Here is a 19,070-nt window from a genome sequence, read left to right as displayed (position 1 = left end):
GTTTCAAGGGCAGGAAGCTCGATAAGGAGGAGGACTCTAATGAGGGAATTCCTGAAGGGGTTAATCCTTCCCTTCTGAGCCCCCTCCCGCAGCAGAATGCTGGGGGGCCCTTTGGCGTCCCCTGCACGGGACGCTCCCCTCCCGCTGCCCCCGGGGAGCCCCCAAAATCCCGCTCCCTCCCTCTCCCGTCCCGGCTTCCCAAGGAACTCCGCCGGCCCGGCCCGGCCCCGCCCCGCCCCGCTGAAGGCAGGCTTCTGTGACGTCATCAATCCGCGCCCGGGCCCGCCTCTCCGCCCCCCCGCCCGGCCGCCGCCGCCATCGCCATGGAGTCGAACCGGGACGAGGCGGAGCGGTGCATCGGTATTGCGCTGGCCGCCGCCAAGGCCAACCAGCCCGACAAGGCCCGCCGCTTCCTGGAGAAGGCGCAGCGCTTGTACCCCTCTCAGCGGGTCCGCGGTGAGCCCCGGGCCGGGGGCGCGGCGGGGGGCCCGGGGGAGTGCGGCCTGAGCGGCCGCCGCCAGGCCTGACCTCTCACCCTCACCGCGCCTGCGCAGTGCGCGCGGGGCACGCCGGGAAAGCGAGTTCCTCGGGGGTCCCGGGGGGTGCCCTGGGGTCTCAGGCTACGGTACCGCCTGGTACCGGGTGTCCCCTGGGTCCGGGTACCGCCTGGGACCGGGTATCCCCTGAGCCCGGGTACTGCCTGGTACCGGGTATCCCCTGAGCCCGGGTACCGCCTGGGTCCGGGTACCGCCTGGGACCGGGTACCGCCTGGGACCGGGTACCGACGGGCTGCGATCGGCTGCCGTCGGCCCGCGGCCTCTGTCTTTAGCGGGGGCTCCCAGTGAGGAGGGGGCCGGGAAGGGAAGGGGGACCGGCTCCCCGGCTCCGCGCTGCTGTGGGACCCTGGAGCCGAGGGCACAACACCCGCTGCTGGTGGAGCAGCGCTGAGGGGAGGGAAGGAGCTTGGCAAGGCGAGTGAGAAGTTCTCGGGGGGCTGCGAAAAGCCCTTCTCCTCCTCCTATTCCTCCTTTCCTATTCCTCGTATTCCTCTTCTGTACCTATTACACTCCTTCTCCTATTCCTCCTCTTCTCCTCCTCCTATTAATCTCCTTATATTCCACCTTTCCCTCTCCTATTCCTCCTTTCCTATTCTTCCTCTTCCTCTCCTCCTCCTGTTCCTATTCCTTTTCTCCTGTTTCTCTCCCTCTCCTCCTTCTGTTCCTTTCCTCCTCCTCCGCCTGTTTCTCTCCTATTCCTTTCCTCCTCCTGTTTTTCTCCTCCTCTTATTCCTGTTCCTCTCCTCCTCCCATTGCTCCCCTCCCTCTCCTATTCCTCTCCTTCCTGTTCCTGCATTCCCCCTTGTATTCCTTCTCTCCTCCTATTTCTTTATTCCTCCTCATCTCTTTCTCTTATTCGTCCTCTCCTTCTCATCCTTCCTCCTTTCCTTCTCTTGTTCCTCCTCCTTTCCTCCTCCTCTCCCTCTCCTCTTCTTGTCCCTCCTGTTTTCATCATATTCCTCCTCTCCCTCACCTATTCCTCCTCCAGCAGTTTCTCATTGTTTGCAGACAGCCAGGCCATGGCTGAGCTCGCACTCTCACACGTGTAACAAAATAATCCTCCTTGAAGACTTTCTGCCAGGTTTACGAATTTTTTTCTAATTTCCTGGAAGCTTTAGTTAGTATGGGATGTGGTTTGTGAAAGCAGCCAAACACAGTTCTTTCCCTGCACGTTCTTACATTGCAGAATTTTATGCAAAGGGCTGTAGGTTTAATTTTTTTTCGCTCTGACGTCATCTGAGTTTGGATTCTTTGGCTGAGCTTTGCGGCTTGTTTGTCCCAAGGCTTCCTGTAATCCTCTTTTTGGTTGCACCAGGCCTCTTCCCCCTTCGTCAAACACAGCATGTTGTGCGTCTGGTGTGGTTTTCCTACCCTCCCTTTCCTTCAGGATTTATACTTTGGTGAAATTACTGGGTAAGAAAAGTGACTTTCGGAGGAAGGCAGAGGCTGGGGGGGCAGCAGGGCAGGTTAATGTTAAACACAACGTGCTAATTTGTGGCCAGACCCAACCAAGTTTCTCATCCAAGGACCCTTTGCTGGGTCTGGAGTTGAGGAATGCTGCCAGAGATCCCACGGTGGTCACTGGGTCCCTGTGGAGCTCCTGGGACATCTCTTTCCCGGGAGTTACACGGGGTTTGGTAACACTCAGTGACACGGCCCTTGCGCAGCCAGTGCTGCAATCTGTGACCCTGGCTGGGATTTTCGAGATCAGGGAAGGGTTTTGCAAGGAGATTGCAGCAAAAATCTGTGTCAGGGCATGTTGGCGGAGGCACAGTCACACACTGGTCACCTTTGAGTGGGAGTTGGGGGGAAATTCATCGGAAGTTGGGCAGATGTTGGCTAATAAGGGAGGAAGAGAGTTCCATGGCACGTGCTGGAGAGGACCTGAGTTGGCAGAACTGAAGCTGAATTCTGCACACTCTGCTTCAGTAATCCCTGAATTTGTGCTGTGCTGGGGCTGCACGCAGGATGCAAAAAGCAACAGGATTGGGGCTGCAGGGCAAAATGGGACTGAGCCATGGCCATCTGTGGATTTCTGTGGTGGGGTTTGGGAAGTGCGCTTTGGGCAGCAGGGGAGGGCGGAATTCTGCCTCTCTGCCCCACTCAGGTGAGACCCACCTGCAGAGCTGCCTCCAGCCCTGGGGCCCAGCACAGGAAAGATGTGGAGCTGCTGGAGAGAGGCCAGAGGAGGCCACTGAGTTGCTGATGGGGCTGGAGCACCTCTCCTCTGGAGCCAGGCTGGGAGAGCTGGGGCTGCTCAGCCGGGAGAGGAGAAGGTTGTGGGGAGAGCTCACAGCTCCTTCCAGGGTCTGAAGGGGCTATAAAGAAAATTCAAGAGGGATTTCATCAGCAACTGGAGTGGCAGGACAAGGGGAAATGGCTTCCCACTGCCACAGGGCAGGGACAGATGGGATATTGGTGAGGAATTCCTCCCTGTGAGGGTTGTGAGACCCTGGCACAGGGTGCCCAGAGCAGCTGTGGTTGCCCCTGGATCCCTGGCAGTGCCCAAGGCCAGGCTGGACATTGGGGCTTGGAGCTGCCTGGGACAGTGGAAGGTGTCCCTGCCCATGGCAGGGGTGGCACTGGATGGGCTTTGAGATCTCTTCCAACCAAAACTGTTCTGGGATCAGAATCTCCTGGTAAGCTGTAGGGAAATAAGCCCAAAGCAGCAGGAAGGGGGGTAGGTGGGGGAATAGCCTCATGAGGTGAAATTTAAAATCACCTGGCAGATTGCTCCAGGTTTGGAAGGAGCAAAACCCAAGACTAGAATTCAGTGAGCACTGGAGTGTTGTGAATATGAGGGAGGGAAGGATTTATTTTTGTAAAATAAATTCTTTTTAAATTTGTGAAGCCCCCAAGCCCAAAAGCTCATTCAGTGAGTTACTGCTCCTTAGCCCACTGTCCTTTTTATCCTTCATCCTGTATTGGCTTTTGGATAACCGAGTGGATTTTTCTTGCCCTTCCAAGCTCTGGGGCCAGATAGGGTATCTTGGCTCATCTCTTGGCCTGCAAGTTTTGTTTGCACTTGCCTAAAGAAGATGATGCCCCCAGAGTGCAAGGTCTGCAATGTGCAATCCGTGGGAGGAGGTGGAACGTCCTTCCCAGTGCTAGGGTCTGGATAAAGGACTGCAAGCTCAGGATACTGGGGCCTGTGTAAATACCCTTGGCTGGGTTTCACTGTAGTGTGTGTGCCTGTTCTTTTTAATGGGGGTGAAGAAATCAGTCTGATGCTTGGTTTGAAAAACAGTTTTAAAAGATGGTGCTGTCCAGCTGCCAGGGAAACGCACGATGGAAAGATGCTTGGAGTCTCCCTGCATTGTGTCACCTGTGTGGTTAAACTAGGCCTGCATGTTTGTCCCCTCTTGGCTGGAGAGGATGGAAGACAGTGCCTGAGCCTTGCAAGGAGGAAAAGAAAAGGGAAAGTGAATTTATCCACATCAGCAATTGAGAGGGAAGATGGTTCTCACAGCTGCTCCGAATCCGTAGGTAGAGACAGGAGAACAAAGTGCCCGTGTGACTCGTGTGAGGAGCTGGCAGCCATCAGCGCTGCAGTTCTGTCCCCAAAAGGGGAGTGTCCCTGTGGGATTGGCAGCCCACGGAATTATTTTTCTAAGCTCTCTAAAGATGTGGCATCATCACTTCACTTCCCCAGCACTGTAGGCTCTCAAAGGCAGGAAATAAAGAATAATACACTTTATAATGTTGTTTGAGGAGGACAAATGTTGTTTGTTAGAGGACAAATTTGGACATGCTTTGCTGTCCAGGAGAGATGGGAGGGAAAAAAGGACAAGGACACGCACTGCTTTGCTGATCTGCTGTGGCTCTGCTGTGACTGTCTGTCTGGGTGGTCCTGGGATTTTTATGGAGGTTATGTGTGTTGGGAGAAGCAGAACATCTTCAGGACTAGCCCTCACACCTGGGTGAGAAGCAGCAGGAAAGGTGAGGGTCTTCCTGAGGAAGGATGGGGGGGTCTTGGAACGGTGGCAGAGGTGAAGAGGGGTCTCTTCATGGGAGAGCTGGAAGGGCAGGTTGAGCTTGGTGCTTTCTTCTCTATGTTTCTGTTTGTCTCGTTTCAGTTCTGCTCGAGTCACTCAACAAGAACGAGCAGTCGGCCAATGGCCAGTCCCAATCCAGGGAGTCTACAAACCCTCAGTTCAGGAAAATGAGCGGAGATTTCCCGTCGGCCAATGGAGAGGCTGGAGGGGAGGCCCCCAAGGGCTACACTCAGGACCAGCTGGATGCAGTGAAGAGGTTTGTGCGCAGTGGGCATTTGTTTGACTTTATCACGTGGTACCCTTCTGCTTTTCACAGTATTTTAAAGATTTCAGCTTTGAACCATATGGAATAGCGTTAAGAACATGCCCAGGAGCATTTATAGCTCCAGCAGCCCTGGTAGGCAGCTTGGCTGGGTCTGTTCATTTTCCAAACCCTGTTTCAAGCTTCCCCTTACTCCTTTCTCCCATTTGCCCATCCTGGAAGCTGAAGCACTGAACTGCAGGTGCAGTCACTTGGTAAACTTTGTTTAAGGTTATGGGCACGGCATGAATTGCACAAGAACCGCTCCAAGGGGATTTGCAGGAATGTTTGTTATGTCATCCACTTCTCCAAAATCCCAGCCTGCTGGATTCTGGCTCACCACGTGAGAAGCAGAAGCCTTGGCTGGGCTGTGAGTGTGCCCAGGAAGAACTGGGCTGCACGCTCCGGGCAGCTCCCTCCTTCCTCCTCTGGAATTCAGCTGATGCAGGTTTTAGATCTGGGAATTAGCTGAGGAGAAAGTGGGGGAGGGTGAAGGCCAATATCCTTCAGGTCCTGTAGTCCTTCCCAAACAGCCTCCAAAACGTGAGCACAATGAGTGTGAAGTTTGTTTGCCAATCGCATTCCTGTGTGGGTCTGAGGAGAGGCCCCTCCACCCCCACTGGCCCGGCCTGTTCCGTGCTGGTCATGCCGGCACAGCCAGAGTGAGTCGGTGAAAACAACTGGGTCACCCTCTGAGCAGCGAGGGCTGAGTAATCCAGGGATCCCTGAGCAGCATCCATCGGAACCATGCTGTGTGAGGAGTCTCAGAGCTGACGAGCATTCAGGACAAAGAGGTTTTCCCTCCTGGAACTCAGTGTCCCTGTTTTCTCCCCTCTCCCTTGGCAGGGTAAAGCAGTGCAAAGATTACTATGAAATTCTGGGAGTGAACAGAGAAGCTTCTGATGAGGATCTGAAAAAGGCCTACAGGAAACTGGCGCTGAAGTTCCACCCGGACAAGAACCATGCGCCGGGGGCCACGGAGGCGTTCAAAGGTAAAGCCAGCTCCAGATCTGTGGTCAGCCCCCGACTCTCACTGAGCTGGGCTGGTGAGAACCCTTAAAAACAGACCCACGAGTCAGGCAGAGTGAGCTAAAGCTGCTCTGCGTGAAGTTGTCTCCCTTCAGAGCTGGTTGTGTCATGAGCAAAGTATGAGCTTAAAATAATAAACACAGGTTGGCACGGGTAGGATTCACCTCTGTTGGCTGGATAAGGAGAAGCCTTCCTTCTCTTTCTCCCAGCAGCCCTTCCTGTGTGTTGCTCCAGCCTCCAGCCATGCTGCTCAGGAGGGAATTCTGTCAGGATTAACCCAGTTAAGTTGTGCAGCACCAGAGGCAGCCGTTGGGTTCACAAACCCCTCAGGAGAAACATTCCAGAAAACACCCAACCGCTGATGGATGGGATTGGTGGATAGAAATCCCGGGTGGAAGTTTCTAGGGGCAAACTGCAGCAGCCATACAAGTGAGCCCAGCCAGAACTCAGAGAAGGAACTCTAGCTCTGCTGCAAGGAGCCCAGTTCTCAGAGCCTCTCTACAAATGCAGCAGGGATGTTTCCTGGGTAATAAGATACCTTAAAACTGAAGTAATTTTCCAAGAGAAATGCTGTTGCTTGGACCATATAACCGCATTTCCCCCTGCAAGCTGTGGAGGTTTGATTATTATCATTGAGGTAAACACAGAACTCCTTGGTGCCAGTTGTACAGCACTGCTTTGGAAGCCATTTAAATAGTCTGATTCTGGCCACTTTTTAGGAAGAAAGTCTTTACTCAAGACAGTGTTGAGGCTCTGGCACAGGCTGCTCAGAGAAGCTGTGGCTGCCCCATCCCTGGAAGTTTTCTTGGCCAGGTTGGATGGGGCTGGGATATTGGAAGGTGTCCCTGGCCATGGCAGGGGATGGAACGAGAGGGTCTTTAAGGCACCTTCCACCCCAAAGCTGTGTGATTTTGGGAGTGAAATGCATGAGACCTGTGCTGGAGCAGGGAGCAGGGCTGGCCTGGTGTGAGTGTACTGACACAGTATTCAGGGGAGCTCCTCACAGACACGAATTCAGCAGTAAAAGTCTTAGGTAAGGTCTATTCAAGCCTTTTAAGACTTAAATCCTTCCCTGATAAGTGTTAGCAAATAGTGGCTGACCCCCAGCTGCCTAGGAGAGCTTGTGTTGGTGTGGGGGCAGATGAAGGAGCATCTGCACACAGGTATCAGCTCTGCCTGGGCAGAGCTGCTGCCTCACGGCTCATCCTTGGATCCCTCAGTGGCCAAAGGCGGGTTTCCTCACCTGTAATCTTGGATAATGATGTTTGCCCAAGGCCTTGTCAGGAGTTACGTGCCAGAAGCGGAGCGTTAAGCAAGGTGCCCTTTATCCCCCACTGCGGGGTTATCTCCTCCAGGCCTTGCCTCCGTGGCTTCCTGTCCTTCAGCTCCTGAGCTGAGCTGAAGTCCAGCTGTTTGGTTCCAGAGGGTGAAGAGGGAAACGTGCCCTGCTGTGAGGATATGAGTTAATTTTTCCTTACGTTGATGTATTAGCTGGAGTCTTGGCATTCGCCTTCCCGGTGGCTGCTGATAAGGTGCTGCGTCCTGTGCTGAGCCCGTGTCTCAGCGTGCAGTTCCAGCTGGCTGCAGGCTGTCTCGTGGCGGCTCTGCATCGCTGCCTGTCTGCTCTTGGAAAAAGCGTTGAGCCTGGCTACTTGGAGCTAACATCCTGCTTTGGAGTGAGGCGTCTCTTGGGCTTTGTCAGCACCAAGTCAGACAGTGAACAAACCTTGAGCTGCTCTGTTGTCATTGCTTCTCTTGTTCTTCCCAGCTGTGTGGTTGATACACCCTGAGTCAGTCCTTGTCCACCAGCTTCCCTGCCTGGCTCTAGAAACGTGTGCTCTGGGTGCACTAATTATAAGCAAGGAGGAGGAGTATACTGACATTACGTCCTCTGCCCTCCAAATCTCCACTCCAAGACGAAACCATGCACCTCCATCTGACCATGGGGAAAATGTTGAATCTTGGAGCTGATCTCCAAAAGGGCACGTTATCCCCCTTTTCCATCCCTTCTGCCCCTGCCTTTTACACACCAGGCAGCTGCTGCCATGGGTGTTTTGGCTCCTTGCAGCACAGGGAGGCCTGGGGTGGGTTGGTACAGAGGGAGGTGGGCAGCTGGAATGTGTCGAGAGGTGAGTACAGAAATAGGAGGGTGGCAGGCAGACGTTCTGGGAGAAGGGCTCAAACTCCTGAGGCTGGAAGGAGAGTGACCTGGGGACCTGGCAGGGGTTTAGCTCCAGTACATTTCCACCCTCACAGGCAAAGGTTAACAGTTCTTGTAATTATGCACCTTTCCTGTGGCATCTGGAAATACTGAAACTCATAGCTGACAGATACAGATTCTGGCTAATGTTTCCTTAGCAGCTTTTATGGAAAGTTTTAAAGTCTCTTTCAGGGATTTAGCCCATATTTAAATTCTTTGCAGTTCTAGTTTTAGGCTCTGACATTGAATTCCCTTAGGGCCACTTTTGAATAAAATTTGTCAACTAAAATTTTATTTCCCTACACAGCTGCCTACAGCTGAAGGGTTTCTCTGAGGACGTGCACCAAATCCTTGCCAGTCATATCATAACTTCATTTGAATTAATTAAGGAATTTTTCACTGCGTGTGGTTTCCTGCTGTCTGGATTTGCCAGAGACGTGTGCCAGGTACCTGTTGCAAAGACGTGGGTTGCTGAGACTCTTGGGTTGTATGATGAGAAAGGCAAATCCTGGCAGTTTGCAGGGCTGTCTGTGGGAGAAGGAGCTGACTGCTCCCTCGTTGTCCGTGTTGCAGCCATCGGGAACGCGTACGCGGTGCTGAGCAACCCGGAGAAGAGGAAGCAGTACGACCAGTTCGGAGACGAGAAGCTGAACCCCGCCCGGCACGGACACAGCCACGCGGACTTCCACCGCGGCTTCGAGGCTGACATCTCCCCCGAGGACCTCTTCAACATGTTCTTTGGGGGTGGTTTTCCTTCTAGTAAGCACCTTAAACCTTAATTCCTTGAGTGGGGCCTCATCCTTTTGGCATTGGAACAGTGCAGTTGGGATTTATTGGTTGCTGGGCTTGGTGAGAGGGAGTTCTCCTTCACGTGTGGCGTCAACACCTCGAGTTTCTTAAATTGTTCATCTTGGAGAGCTCAGCAACCATGAGAGCTGGACTTTTTCCCAGCCTCAGGTGTTTGTTTGCATGCTGGCAGCATCAGCTGCTGTTAGGCTGGGTTGAATGCTAGAGCAAAAAGCAGCTTGTTTTGAGGGTCGTTGTGAAAATAACCCTGTTTTGAGGAAGGCTTTTCTGCCTTCTGGTGGTTTTGGAATTTAAATCTTCTTATCAGGGCAAACTCTGGTAACACCTGGGCCTTGTTCTTGATCTCTGTCTGCTCTGCCACGCAGCTGGAGCAGGTTCTCCAAGATCAGTGGCCACTTCCTTCTCTCCCCTGTGTTCCATTACAAAAAAGGAAAATAATATTTCTACAGCATAATTTAGACCTTGTGAATTGAAAAATAAATCTGCATCCTGTCTGTCCACAGTGCTGACCATGGCTTGGGGAGCAGTAAGGAATTGGGCACCTGTTCTTTTACTTTTCTCAAAAGACACAGATTCCATGTCAGGATAAGAGTATTTTGGAAAACTCCTTTCTACTTGCTCCAGTCATATCTGACTGGAAGTGGATGCAGAGCTTTTTGACCTCTGTGGACCAACTTGAAAAAAATAATTTGGTTTCAGTTAAGAAAATTTGCTCTGGTAGCTCTTTCCTGTCTGGAATCTACGAACACCCCAACACCGATGCCTCTCAAAGGCATCTGGAAGCCTTTTGCAGCATTCATGCTCTGCCTGGCAGAGAGGCCAAGCTACTCCTGCGAAAACAGCACGTTGCTATTTTAGCTCAGCCTTTTTTTCCCTTTCCTCACTGTCCCGAGAGAATTGAGGGCTGCTCCTTCAGCCTGGCTCCCTTTGCAGCTGTAGCTTTGACATTTAAAACAAGACATGGAAGAGCTTTGTGTGCAGGGTGGGAAAAACACCAGAATTCTTTCTGTTTGTAGCTGCTTTTAATTATTCAATCAGAAGGGAGAAGGCCCTGTGCAAGGTGTTCTCTCTCTGTAGCTGACCCTGCTTTGGGCAGGAGGTTGTACTTCCTGAGGTCGCTTCCAAGCTCAGTTTTCATATGATCCTGCAAAATCTTACAGAAGGATCTCTGTGCCCACTCTGCCCGCCTTAGGAACACTCCTGTTCCAGCCTGGACGCAGGTGACACGGATCACAGCCGCCTTCTGTGGTCCCTCCCTGGGCAGCCAGCAGCACCTTCCACACCGTGACTATGGAGTAAGAGTTTTGTTCTTCCTGCAGGTAACGTTCACGTGTACAGCAATGGCAGGATGAGATACACCTACCACCAGAGGCAGGACAGGCGGGAGCACCAGGGCGACGTAAGTGGAAAACATGCCAGGATCCGGGAGGCTGGAGGCTTTCCCAACACATGGGTTGGGAGCTGGTTCCTGTGGCTGGCTCGTGAAACAGTCCTGCTTGTTGCCAACCCCCTGAACAGAAAGCTGGAGTCAGGGTTATGGCTGTTGTCTGGGCACAGCCAATATTATTGTAAAAAACAAACAAGCAAGAGCTTCCTGAATATTTTTTTCTCAAGCTTAAAAAGGTGGAACTGGAGGGAGCTCAGGAGGTGAGGGAGAGGGGGAGCTACCTTCATCCAGCCAGCACTGAAAAGGGGAGAAGGCCATCCCTAGAACCAGTCCTGCTCACCAGTTTGCTCTAGAAAAACTAAGCGTGGGCATGAGGCTTTTGGAATTCCCTCCCAGGGTTCCCCCTGGCAGTCCCCTCTGCCCATTGTCTCATCCAGAGAAGGGCCAGGGGGTTTGGACGTTCGGAGTCACACTGTCCTGTGGGCTGCTGGGTGCCCCCCAGCTATTTTGGGTTCCTCCCTGTGAGAAGCAGGAGAGAGGAGGTTGTGTTGGAGCACTGAGAGGGAGGGAGAGCGGTGCCGTGGGGTCCTTGTCCAGGTGTGTGGGTGGCACTCCACTGTGTGCTTCTGTTCCTTCAGGGTGGCCTGGGGCTGTTCGTCCAGCTGATGCCCATCCTCATCCTGATCATTGTGTCTGCTCTCAGCCAGATGATGGTCTCCAGCCCACCCTACAGTTTGAGCTACAGGCTGTTAGTACCCATTCCTCTAAAACTTATCCACATGGGGAGGGGGTGGGCTCTGGAGGGGCGTGGTGGGGCAGGGATCTTGCCTCTGTTTTTCCTGGCTTGCTTTGGTTTTTCTGCTTTATCTCCTGACCCCATTGCTCCTGCTGCCAGTGAAGTCCTCCTGGTTCTCAAACAGGTGTGAGATACAAGGTGCAGGGAAAGTTGAAGGCTGCTCACTTCCCTAATGGAGAGAGTGAGTTCTTTGACAGAGACATACCCATGGCTGTGTCTGTCATGGAAAGGGACAGACAAAATGGTTTTGGGAGGCTGTAGCCCAGCAGCGAGATCCCATATGGAACAAATTGAAGTGTAGAGTTAAATTAGAGTGTGAGAAACAAAAGGCGTGTTCTTCATTAAAGCCTCAGTGGAAAGCAGTAGAGGAAGAGGATCATGAATAAAAGACACTCCCAGAGAAATCCCCTGTTTCTGAACTCTCATCTTGCCGTGAAGTAGCTTTGCCAGACATTTGGGATGCGAAAGTGAAACCGTTCTGTTGTAGATTCTGTGGAAATGCCCCAATCTGCTCCCTCTGGTGACTAATGGAATGTGTCCTTAGTCACTTTGCCGTGCCAACAAAGAGTGGGAAAACAGGCTTGATTTCTGCCTGCTTGCATCATTCTTGACAAAAGCCTAATACATGTTCAGTGCAAGTTCCTTATGTGCATTTAGAGAGGGCAGACCTGGTTGCAGCCCGGGGTTCCTGCTTATTTTCATAGGTAGCAAGGTTTGCCTTGATCATAGAATCCCCAGAAGGGTTTGGATTGGAAGGGACCATAAAATTATCTTGTTCCACCCCCTTGCCATGGCCATGGACACCTTCCACTAGACCAGGCTGCTCCAAGCCCCGTCTAACCTGGCCTTGAACAATTCCAGGGGTGGGGCATGATGTTAAATACTATAAAACCCAGCTTAGCTTTCAGATTCAGGGTAAAAACTGTGACCTTAGTGCTCGGGACCAAAAAGTGGAATGGTTTTGGCACAGTTAAGGGTTATTCTGAGAGGGTGAAGGGGGTTGAGCTGTGATTTCTGCAGCTGGTACCAGCACTGTAGAATTAAGCATGGTACACGGACACCAGTTTGGTTTATACTGGTGGAGAGTTTGTGGGGTGAGAAGACACTGAAGAGAGGGCAGCGTTAAGTGGGCAGGGATTTGCTTCCAGCCTTGCCAGGTGCCAGAGGAAGCCATCCCTGAGCCCCAGATGTTTCTCTGCTGCCCCATTCCCTGTTGCCTCTGCTGTCCCTGTCTCTGCATGCTCAGATAGCAGCAAGCAACCTGATTTCCAAGCCTGGATTTGGACAAGGGTGGCGGATGAGCTCATCCAGTCCTCCCACATCCTTCCCGAGCAGGCAGGGTGCTTGAGCTGGAATGAGGTGGTGCAGTGCCGGCAGGAGGAGCTGCTGGATCACTCACTGCCAGCTCCTCTGCCTGGAGTGAAGGCAAAGCTGTGCCTGAGCTCAGCAAGCAGGGCAGCAGAAGCTTCGAACCTGGAGATTTAAATGCCACCTCTCCATAGTGAAGCTGTCACTGAGAGGGGCAGAGTCCTAAGGAACCATTTGTCACTGTTACCTTTGTAAATCTCTTTCAAAAATGATTTTCCTGCTGGAAGAGCTGCCTGGCTGTGGGCCTGATTGTTGCTGTTGAGGAACACCTCATGGAATTGGCCTGACTCAATTGCATGTCTGACTGCAAGGTGACAGGTTTCTTGTGCCCTGATTTTCATGCTTCACACCCCAGTGTCCTGCTGCAGCCCTGCCATTCCCAGTCCTTCTCCCGTGAGGGCACACTCTGTAGTCCATCTTTATCCAGGAGAGGAATATGAACTTTGGGAGAGCTCAGGGCTTTGTTGTAACAGGGAAAATAGTGAGCTGGGCTTTTTCCAGGCTGCACCTCTGCCTTGGGAAGTCCCAGCAGAGCTTTTTGCTGCTGTTCAGTCCATCCAGTTACCCGCTGCTGGGCCTTGGTGAAGCGTGCAGGAGTCTTGGGATCCCTCCTGTAAACCCTGACAACAGCCTGAAGGGCGAGCTGGATGAGTTAATGTTTATACCTGGTGTAAGAATCAGGGTGGCTTTTAATGCAGCAGCAGCTGGTATTTATTATGGGGAACTTTGGGCACGTCTCCAAGTGGAGCCGTTCCTGGCAAATGCAGCATTTGTGCCCAGCTCCTGCGTTACAGCTCGCACACACGCCCTAGGGAGGGTCTCTAGGTTTGCTGGGGTGTCAGGGGAAGCAAGAGCAGGGCTTTGTCTGAAATGCAAATCCATGGGGCCAGGGGAGGAAGAGATTTCCTTCTGGAAAGTGCTTTCTGTGCTGGTGGATGCAGGCCGGGGCACAGAGCGGGTCTCATTTTGAGAATGGAGGAAACCACGGATTTAATAATTAATTGAAAATTCCAGGGAACATTTTATTTTAAGTGGGTTTAGGCCCTGGGCAATGTGCCTTGGAGTTATGTCTGTATTCAGAGCTCTGCCCACCTTGCTGGAGGCCTGGCAGCTTCTCTCTCCCTGTGTTGGTGGTTCGTTTCCACCAGAAGTGCTGCTCCCTTCCACCCCTCCGAGCCTGTCGCTGGTGAGGGGTGAGGGATGTTTCCAGCCATTTGGAATCACATCACCTGAGCTGAGGGCTTTGCTGTGCCCTTGTAACATGTCCTACATTTGTGCTCTTGTCCCTGCACCAGGTCTGTAGGTCACACACACAGGAGGGTCACAGAGCACTTGAAAGTCCCCTACTACGTGTCCGAGAACTTTGCCGAGGAATACACGGGCACGAACCTGAAGAACGTGGAGCGGAGCGTGGAGGACGACTACATAGCAAACCTTCGGAATAACTGCTGGAAAGAGAAGCAGCAGAGTGAGTCGTGAGGGGTCAGGAGCTGCTCTGTAGGGGGGCTTTGGAAAGGTCTTTGGCTGAGGACTAAGTTGTGCTAAAGTTATGCTTTAACACGGTGCCAGCACATTTCCTGTGTTGTTGGCTTTGTTTTTTTCGGTCTATGACTTCATGACAGGCCCGGTATGTGGGGGTTTTTTGTTTTGTTTTGCTTTTTAATGCTGCTGCAGAACTGGTCAGACGAGAGCTGTGCCCCAGAGGTTCCCCTGCCGTGTCAGCAGGATATCTCTGATTTCCAGTGGAGGGGGAAGGTAGAACCTCTGGGATCACTGATAGCCCTGTGTAATATTTCAGTTGGTCAAGGACGGTGTGGGAAGTCTGCTGCCCATGGTGTCATGCATCCCACATTCCAGCCCTGCTCCGAGGGCTGGGGGGCTGCCCGGGCAGACGATCCAGCCAAACATCCTGGCAGCAGAGGGTGGTGAGGGCAGCGAGTCCAGGGGCAACCTGTGTGCTCTGGCTGCGTGTGATGGTCGTGGCTCTGGGAGCAGTGGCCGGGGAAGGATTTCGGCACTGGAATGCCGGAGGGGCTGTGATCCCTGGGTGGTGCCAAGTGAGGCCAGTGCACAGAGGGAGCCCTGCTGGGGTAACCTTTGTTGGGCTGCCCGTGCTCCTCCTGGGACCGGAGATGGGTTCCCTTGGCTTTTCCCAGGATGGAATGAGCTGTCAGCAGCTCTGACGCCCATCCTGTCCTGAAGGGCGCGGGGCATTTCCTCATCCTGTGCTTCACCTTGGACAACTGGAGGTGCCTCCTGTTCCCAGCAGAGCCCGTGGGGGAGCAGGGCCTGGCGGGGGGGTGTCTCTTCCATGGGCATTCCTAACGCTGGGCTTTTCCCTTTGCAGAGGAAGGCTTGTTGTACCGGGCACGCTACTTTGGGGACTCGGATCTGTACCATCGGGCACAGAAGATGGGCACCCCCAGCTGTAGCAGACTGTCAGACGTCCAGGCCTCCCTGCACGGTTAGTCCCCGTCCAAGTACGAGCCGGGAGCAGGGAAGCGCAGTGCTTTGGTCCCTGGCATCCCTGACTGAGACACGGAGCTCCGGGAGGCTCCTCGGGGTGCACACACAGGCCTCCCCTCCGACGAGCGCTCCCTCGTGAATCAGGAAGTGATTGGGTTTGCTTTGCATGTCGGCACCCTCGGCTCTCTGCAGGCTCCCTGTTTTCTCTGGCCTCTAGGAACAGGGCAGAATCCCTTGGTGAGGTTGGAAGTTTCTTACTGGCTGTGGCATCCAGCCACCACATTTTAATGAACCCTTTTTTTTTGGTTGCTTTGTTGCCTGTTTTACTGGGAAAGCCGTTATCCCTGGCACGTGAAGCGACACGATGACAGGGAATGGAGTCCCACCCAACAGATGTTCCTTGTGCCCCCTCCCGTTGCCTTCCCATTCAAGGAGAACAAAGCAAATGTTCCCAGCAGGTTGCAGAAGTAACTTACTGGGTTAAACTGGGAATCGAAATGAAAGCAGCTGAGGGGGGGGGATGGCCTGGAAAATCTGGGGGTTGGAGAGCTTGGATTAAGGAGAGCCCGGATAACACATGGGAGGCTGGATGTGCTGGGAGAACTGCACCAAAATGATGAAAAAAAATGGCCACGGGGTTTGGAGTCCTTTTCCTGCATAAATTTTTGGGCAGATTTCGCCTACCGGGTACTGCTGGGCTGGCTGTGAAACGTGCGGGTCCCACTACCCCAAAACTATCTCAACACAGGATTTCTGTAGAAAAGCTCCTGGGTGAAGCTTGTGCCAGGTGTTGTATGGACAGCATTCCGGCTCACAAGGACTCCTTGAGGATGTCGGCCATTGAGCTGCTTGATTTGCACTTTTGGGGGTTATTTTCCTTGGCATCTGAAAGTTTGGCCTTTAAAACAAATCCTCTGGGCCACACTGGCTTTTTTTTGGGTGTATCCTGGTTTTGGATCCATTCTTAACTTGATCCGCCCGCTCTCTGGTTTGGATGACTGCGCCTCTTCTGGTGTTAATTACCTGCTTTCCTTTAATTCCCTCCCTGCACCCGTGGTCTGGAAAGAGCCTGGAAAAGCTGCTGCCTGTGCTGTGGGGTGGGGAAGGAAGGGGGAGTCACAGATTGTCCGGAGACTGACACCGCTGCCGCTTTTGTTCCCAGAGCGTTGAAATGCCTGAAGACTTTTGGGGAAGTGCTCTGAGCCGAGGTGACAGACTTTGCTATTTAAAAAGAATCAAACCTTATCTTAAAAATGGAATTGGAGAATTAGCAACGCACAACTGCCCCTCTTTCTTCTCTCTGCCGCTCTCTGACGGTCACAGGCAGCGCTTGGGACAGGAAATCCAGCTCTCCGTCTTCCTCCTCCCCTTCCAACACCACTGGTGTGCTCCCAGGGTCCCACAAGGATCCCACAACCCCTGGAACAGACACATACAGTGTAAAATAACCCAAACTAACTGCAGAAGCCATGAAGCAGGAGACCCTTCGCCACTGCCAACGGAGAGAGAAGTGGGACGATTTGTTGATGACAGAAGACACTACAGAAAAAGAAGATATAATCTATTTAGCATTAATTTATAGCTGTATATATGTTGCACTTTTAAACTATGCAGGGGTTGGATGATTAAATTATTTTGGTTTCTGCCCATCTTGAGGAGCAGGGGAGCAGGAAGCCTCTTCCCAGGGTGTCTTTGTCCGCAGCACTTTCCTGCCTGGACAACAGGAATCCCTTTGCAGTTGCCGTGCTTTGCTCCCGGGAGGACGTTCTGCGGATTGGGATGGCCACACACCTGCTCTCGGGGTTTTGATAAAGCCAAATCCCAAACGTGCAGGGGGTCACAGGGGACGGGGGGAGCCCGTGCGGAGCCAGGCGTGGATTTGCAGCGTCGGCAGAAGCCGCGGGGTCAGCTGAGCGCCGGCGTCGCGCTCGGGACGGGAAGGATTGTCCTGGATGGATTTTGCTCGTCAGTCTTTGGTTCATTTGTGCTCGTAGCTCCTTTTTCTGCCGAGTCTGCTCGAATTCTGCCTGGTAATCAGCGCGCTCCGTGCGGAGAGGCCTTTCCATCGGCCTCGCCCTTTGTGGGGGGTTCTGTGCGTGTCCCACGCCCGGGTTCCTCACCCACCCCCGGCGCTCCCGGGTGCAGCCTGGCCCTGGCCTTCGCACCCCACCTCGTGTTTCCCAGAGGACACCTGGAAAATACCACAAATCCATCAGCAACGAAGCGTTCCATTGCTTCTGTTGGAAGAAGTTCTGCTGGGGGAGATCAGGGGGTGCCTGATCTGCCCTCTGCCCCCGCCACCACGGGCAGCACCAGTGTGAGGCTGCTCTAGGTGAGGCTCCATCTCTTGGAAGCAAAGCCACCTCCCATGGAATAAACTGGATTATTTAAATTTTTTTTTTTTTGCTGCTCTGTAGCTCATTTGTGTCTAAGGACATTTCCAGTGAAAACCATCCCCTGGCACAGTCGGGGGAGTGAATCAGGAGCATGGCAGCTCCCAGGTGGGCTGGCAGAGGTGGTTTTATCCCGTTGTCCTTAGGAATCCATGCGCTCTGTCTTTGGCTGTTTATTTATTTTGTGAAATCTCAGCCTCCCGTTGGCTGCAAGCCCTGTTATCCCACAGCCACCATGGCTTGGACCTGATTTTAAGGGGTTTTATTCTTTTTTTTTTTTTTTTTTTAATGATTCCTCCACCGTCAGAAGAAATTGGGTGGAAGTTCAGGATTGGAAATGGCGCTCAATGGAGGCACAGGGATGATGGGGACGGGGTCAAACCAAAATCCTGCTCACAGAAGGAGCTGGATGTGTTGCCCAGTGGCATTCCCTGCCCGGAGCCTGCCCGCCAAAACCTTTGGGTTGTTTTTGCTGGTAGATACCCACGGATCATAAGGAGGGAGAAGGCATCAGTCCCAGTGGATGCTCACAGAGGCTGTATCTCTCGATTTAGAGTTAATTATACAATTGTACATCTATAAATAAATGTTTATAATGTGAAAGGCTCTGGCTGGCTTGGTGTCCTGTGGATCCCTGCTCCAGCCGGCTCTGGTTTTGCAGCTCCTTGGCGGTGGATGGAATTTGGGGTCTTTGCCATCCCAGTGGCTGAGAGCTCTGGCACTGCAGGGGCTGCCCTGGGATGGGAGAGGGAAGGATGGGGACAGGATGGAGAGGAGGTGGTGCCCCTGTGAGTCCTGGCAAGGGGACAGCAAACACCCAGCAGGACACCTTTGCTTCAGACCAGTTCCACTGGGATGTTCCCAGAAGGGCCTTCCTCCCCTCCTGTTAGCCCCACATCCTCTGGCTGAGCTCTTTTGGGGGATGCCTTACTCTCATCCTAGGATGCCACCAGCCTGGCAGCATTATCCTGGCATTGGAAGGTGCCCTTTGGACACGGTGCCCATCAGGTGGGCAGGAAGGCTCGGGCTGCCTTTGTCCCGGGCAGAGATGCTGCCTTGGGACCACTTCCTGCTGGCAGCGGCTCGGGAACTGCCGGCTGCCGGCCCCAAAGCCTTGGGGTTGGATTTGGGATGGGTCTCTTTTCCTCACATCCTCCTCCCTGGGGCAGGATGAGGCTGGGGCAGGCTGGACCCCTCTGGCACCTCCCTCTTCCTCCCTAGGCCCATGCACCAAAGCGCTGGAGGTTTTGGGTGGAATTTCCCCCTTTTCCCTTTTTTCCCCCTTTTCTCAGGCCAAGGGTAGGAATTTCCCCCCTTTCCCTTTTTTCCCCTCCTCTCAGAGGCCAAGGGTCACGTCCCTTCCGTCCCTTCCGTTTCCCCTCAGCGGCGGTGAGTCAGCCCTGCCGGCATGGGGCACATCCACAGCCCAGGTTTTGGCGTGGTTTTCCTGCATTTCGGGTCGTTCCCAGCCCGGAGCAATGGGAGACACTCTTGAATTTCAGGGTGTGCTGGTCCCTGCCCACTCACCGAGGTGCGGGTGGTTTGAGCTGCCCATTAGCTCGTTAGCCCAAGCTTTTAATTGGAGCGGCTGCCAAAGGCAGGGAGGCATCAAAGGAAGGCAGGTGCTCCAGGAACGTCCTCCTCGGGCAGGTAGGGAGCCAAGGGGACCCCTCTTGCCCCCTTCATTGTTTTGGGTAGCAAAACGTGAGGGTTTAGTGTTATCCTGGGATTTAAATCCTCACTTGCCTCATTGCTGCTGATGCCCCCAAAA

At 53.3% G+C, this 19,070-nt stretch overlaps 1 protein-coding gene across 1 annotated transcript; it reads left to right on the top strand.

Moving 5' to 3' along the window:
* The first annotated feature begins 293 nt into the window (after positions 1–293).
* DNAJB12 (DnaJ heat shock protein family (Hsp40) member B12) lies at positions 294–17,902 on the top strand. Its single transcript, XM_042022571.1, has 9 exons — positions 294–456; positions 4,634–4,808; positions 5,700–5,845; positions 8,656–8,841; positions 10,209–10,288; positions 10,915–11,024; positions 13,736–13,908; positions 14,788–14,904; positions 16,069–17,902. The coding sequence occupies exons 1-9, from the start codon at positions 324–326 to the stop codon at positions 16,074–16,076; spliced, it is 1,128 nt and encodes a 375-aa protein (XP_041878505.1). The 5' UTR covers positions 294–323; the 3' UTR covers positions 16,077–17,902.
* The last annotated feature ends 1,168 nt before the right edge of the window (positions 17,903–19,070 follow it).

This window comes from Corvus kubaryi, unplaced genomic scaffold (genome assembly GCF_017639235.1).
Source record: "Corvus kubaryi isolate FWS band 111438036 unplaced genomic scaffold, C.kubaryi_AGA036_p1.0 126, whole genome shotgun sequence".
Lineage (NCBI taxonomy): Eukaryota > Metazoa > Chordata > Aves > Passeriformes > Corvidae > Corvus > Corvus kubaryi.
This window is presented reverse-complemented; position numbering and strand designations above follow the sequence as displayed.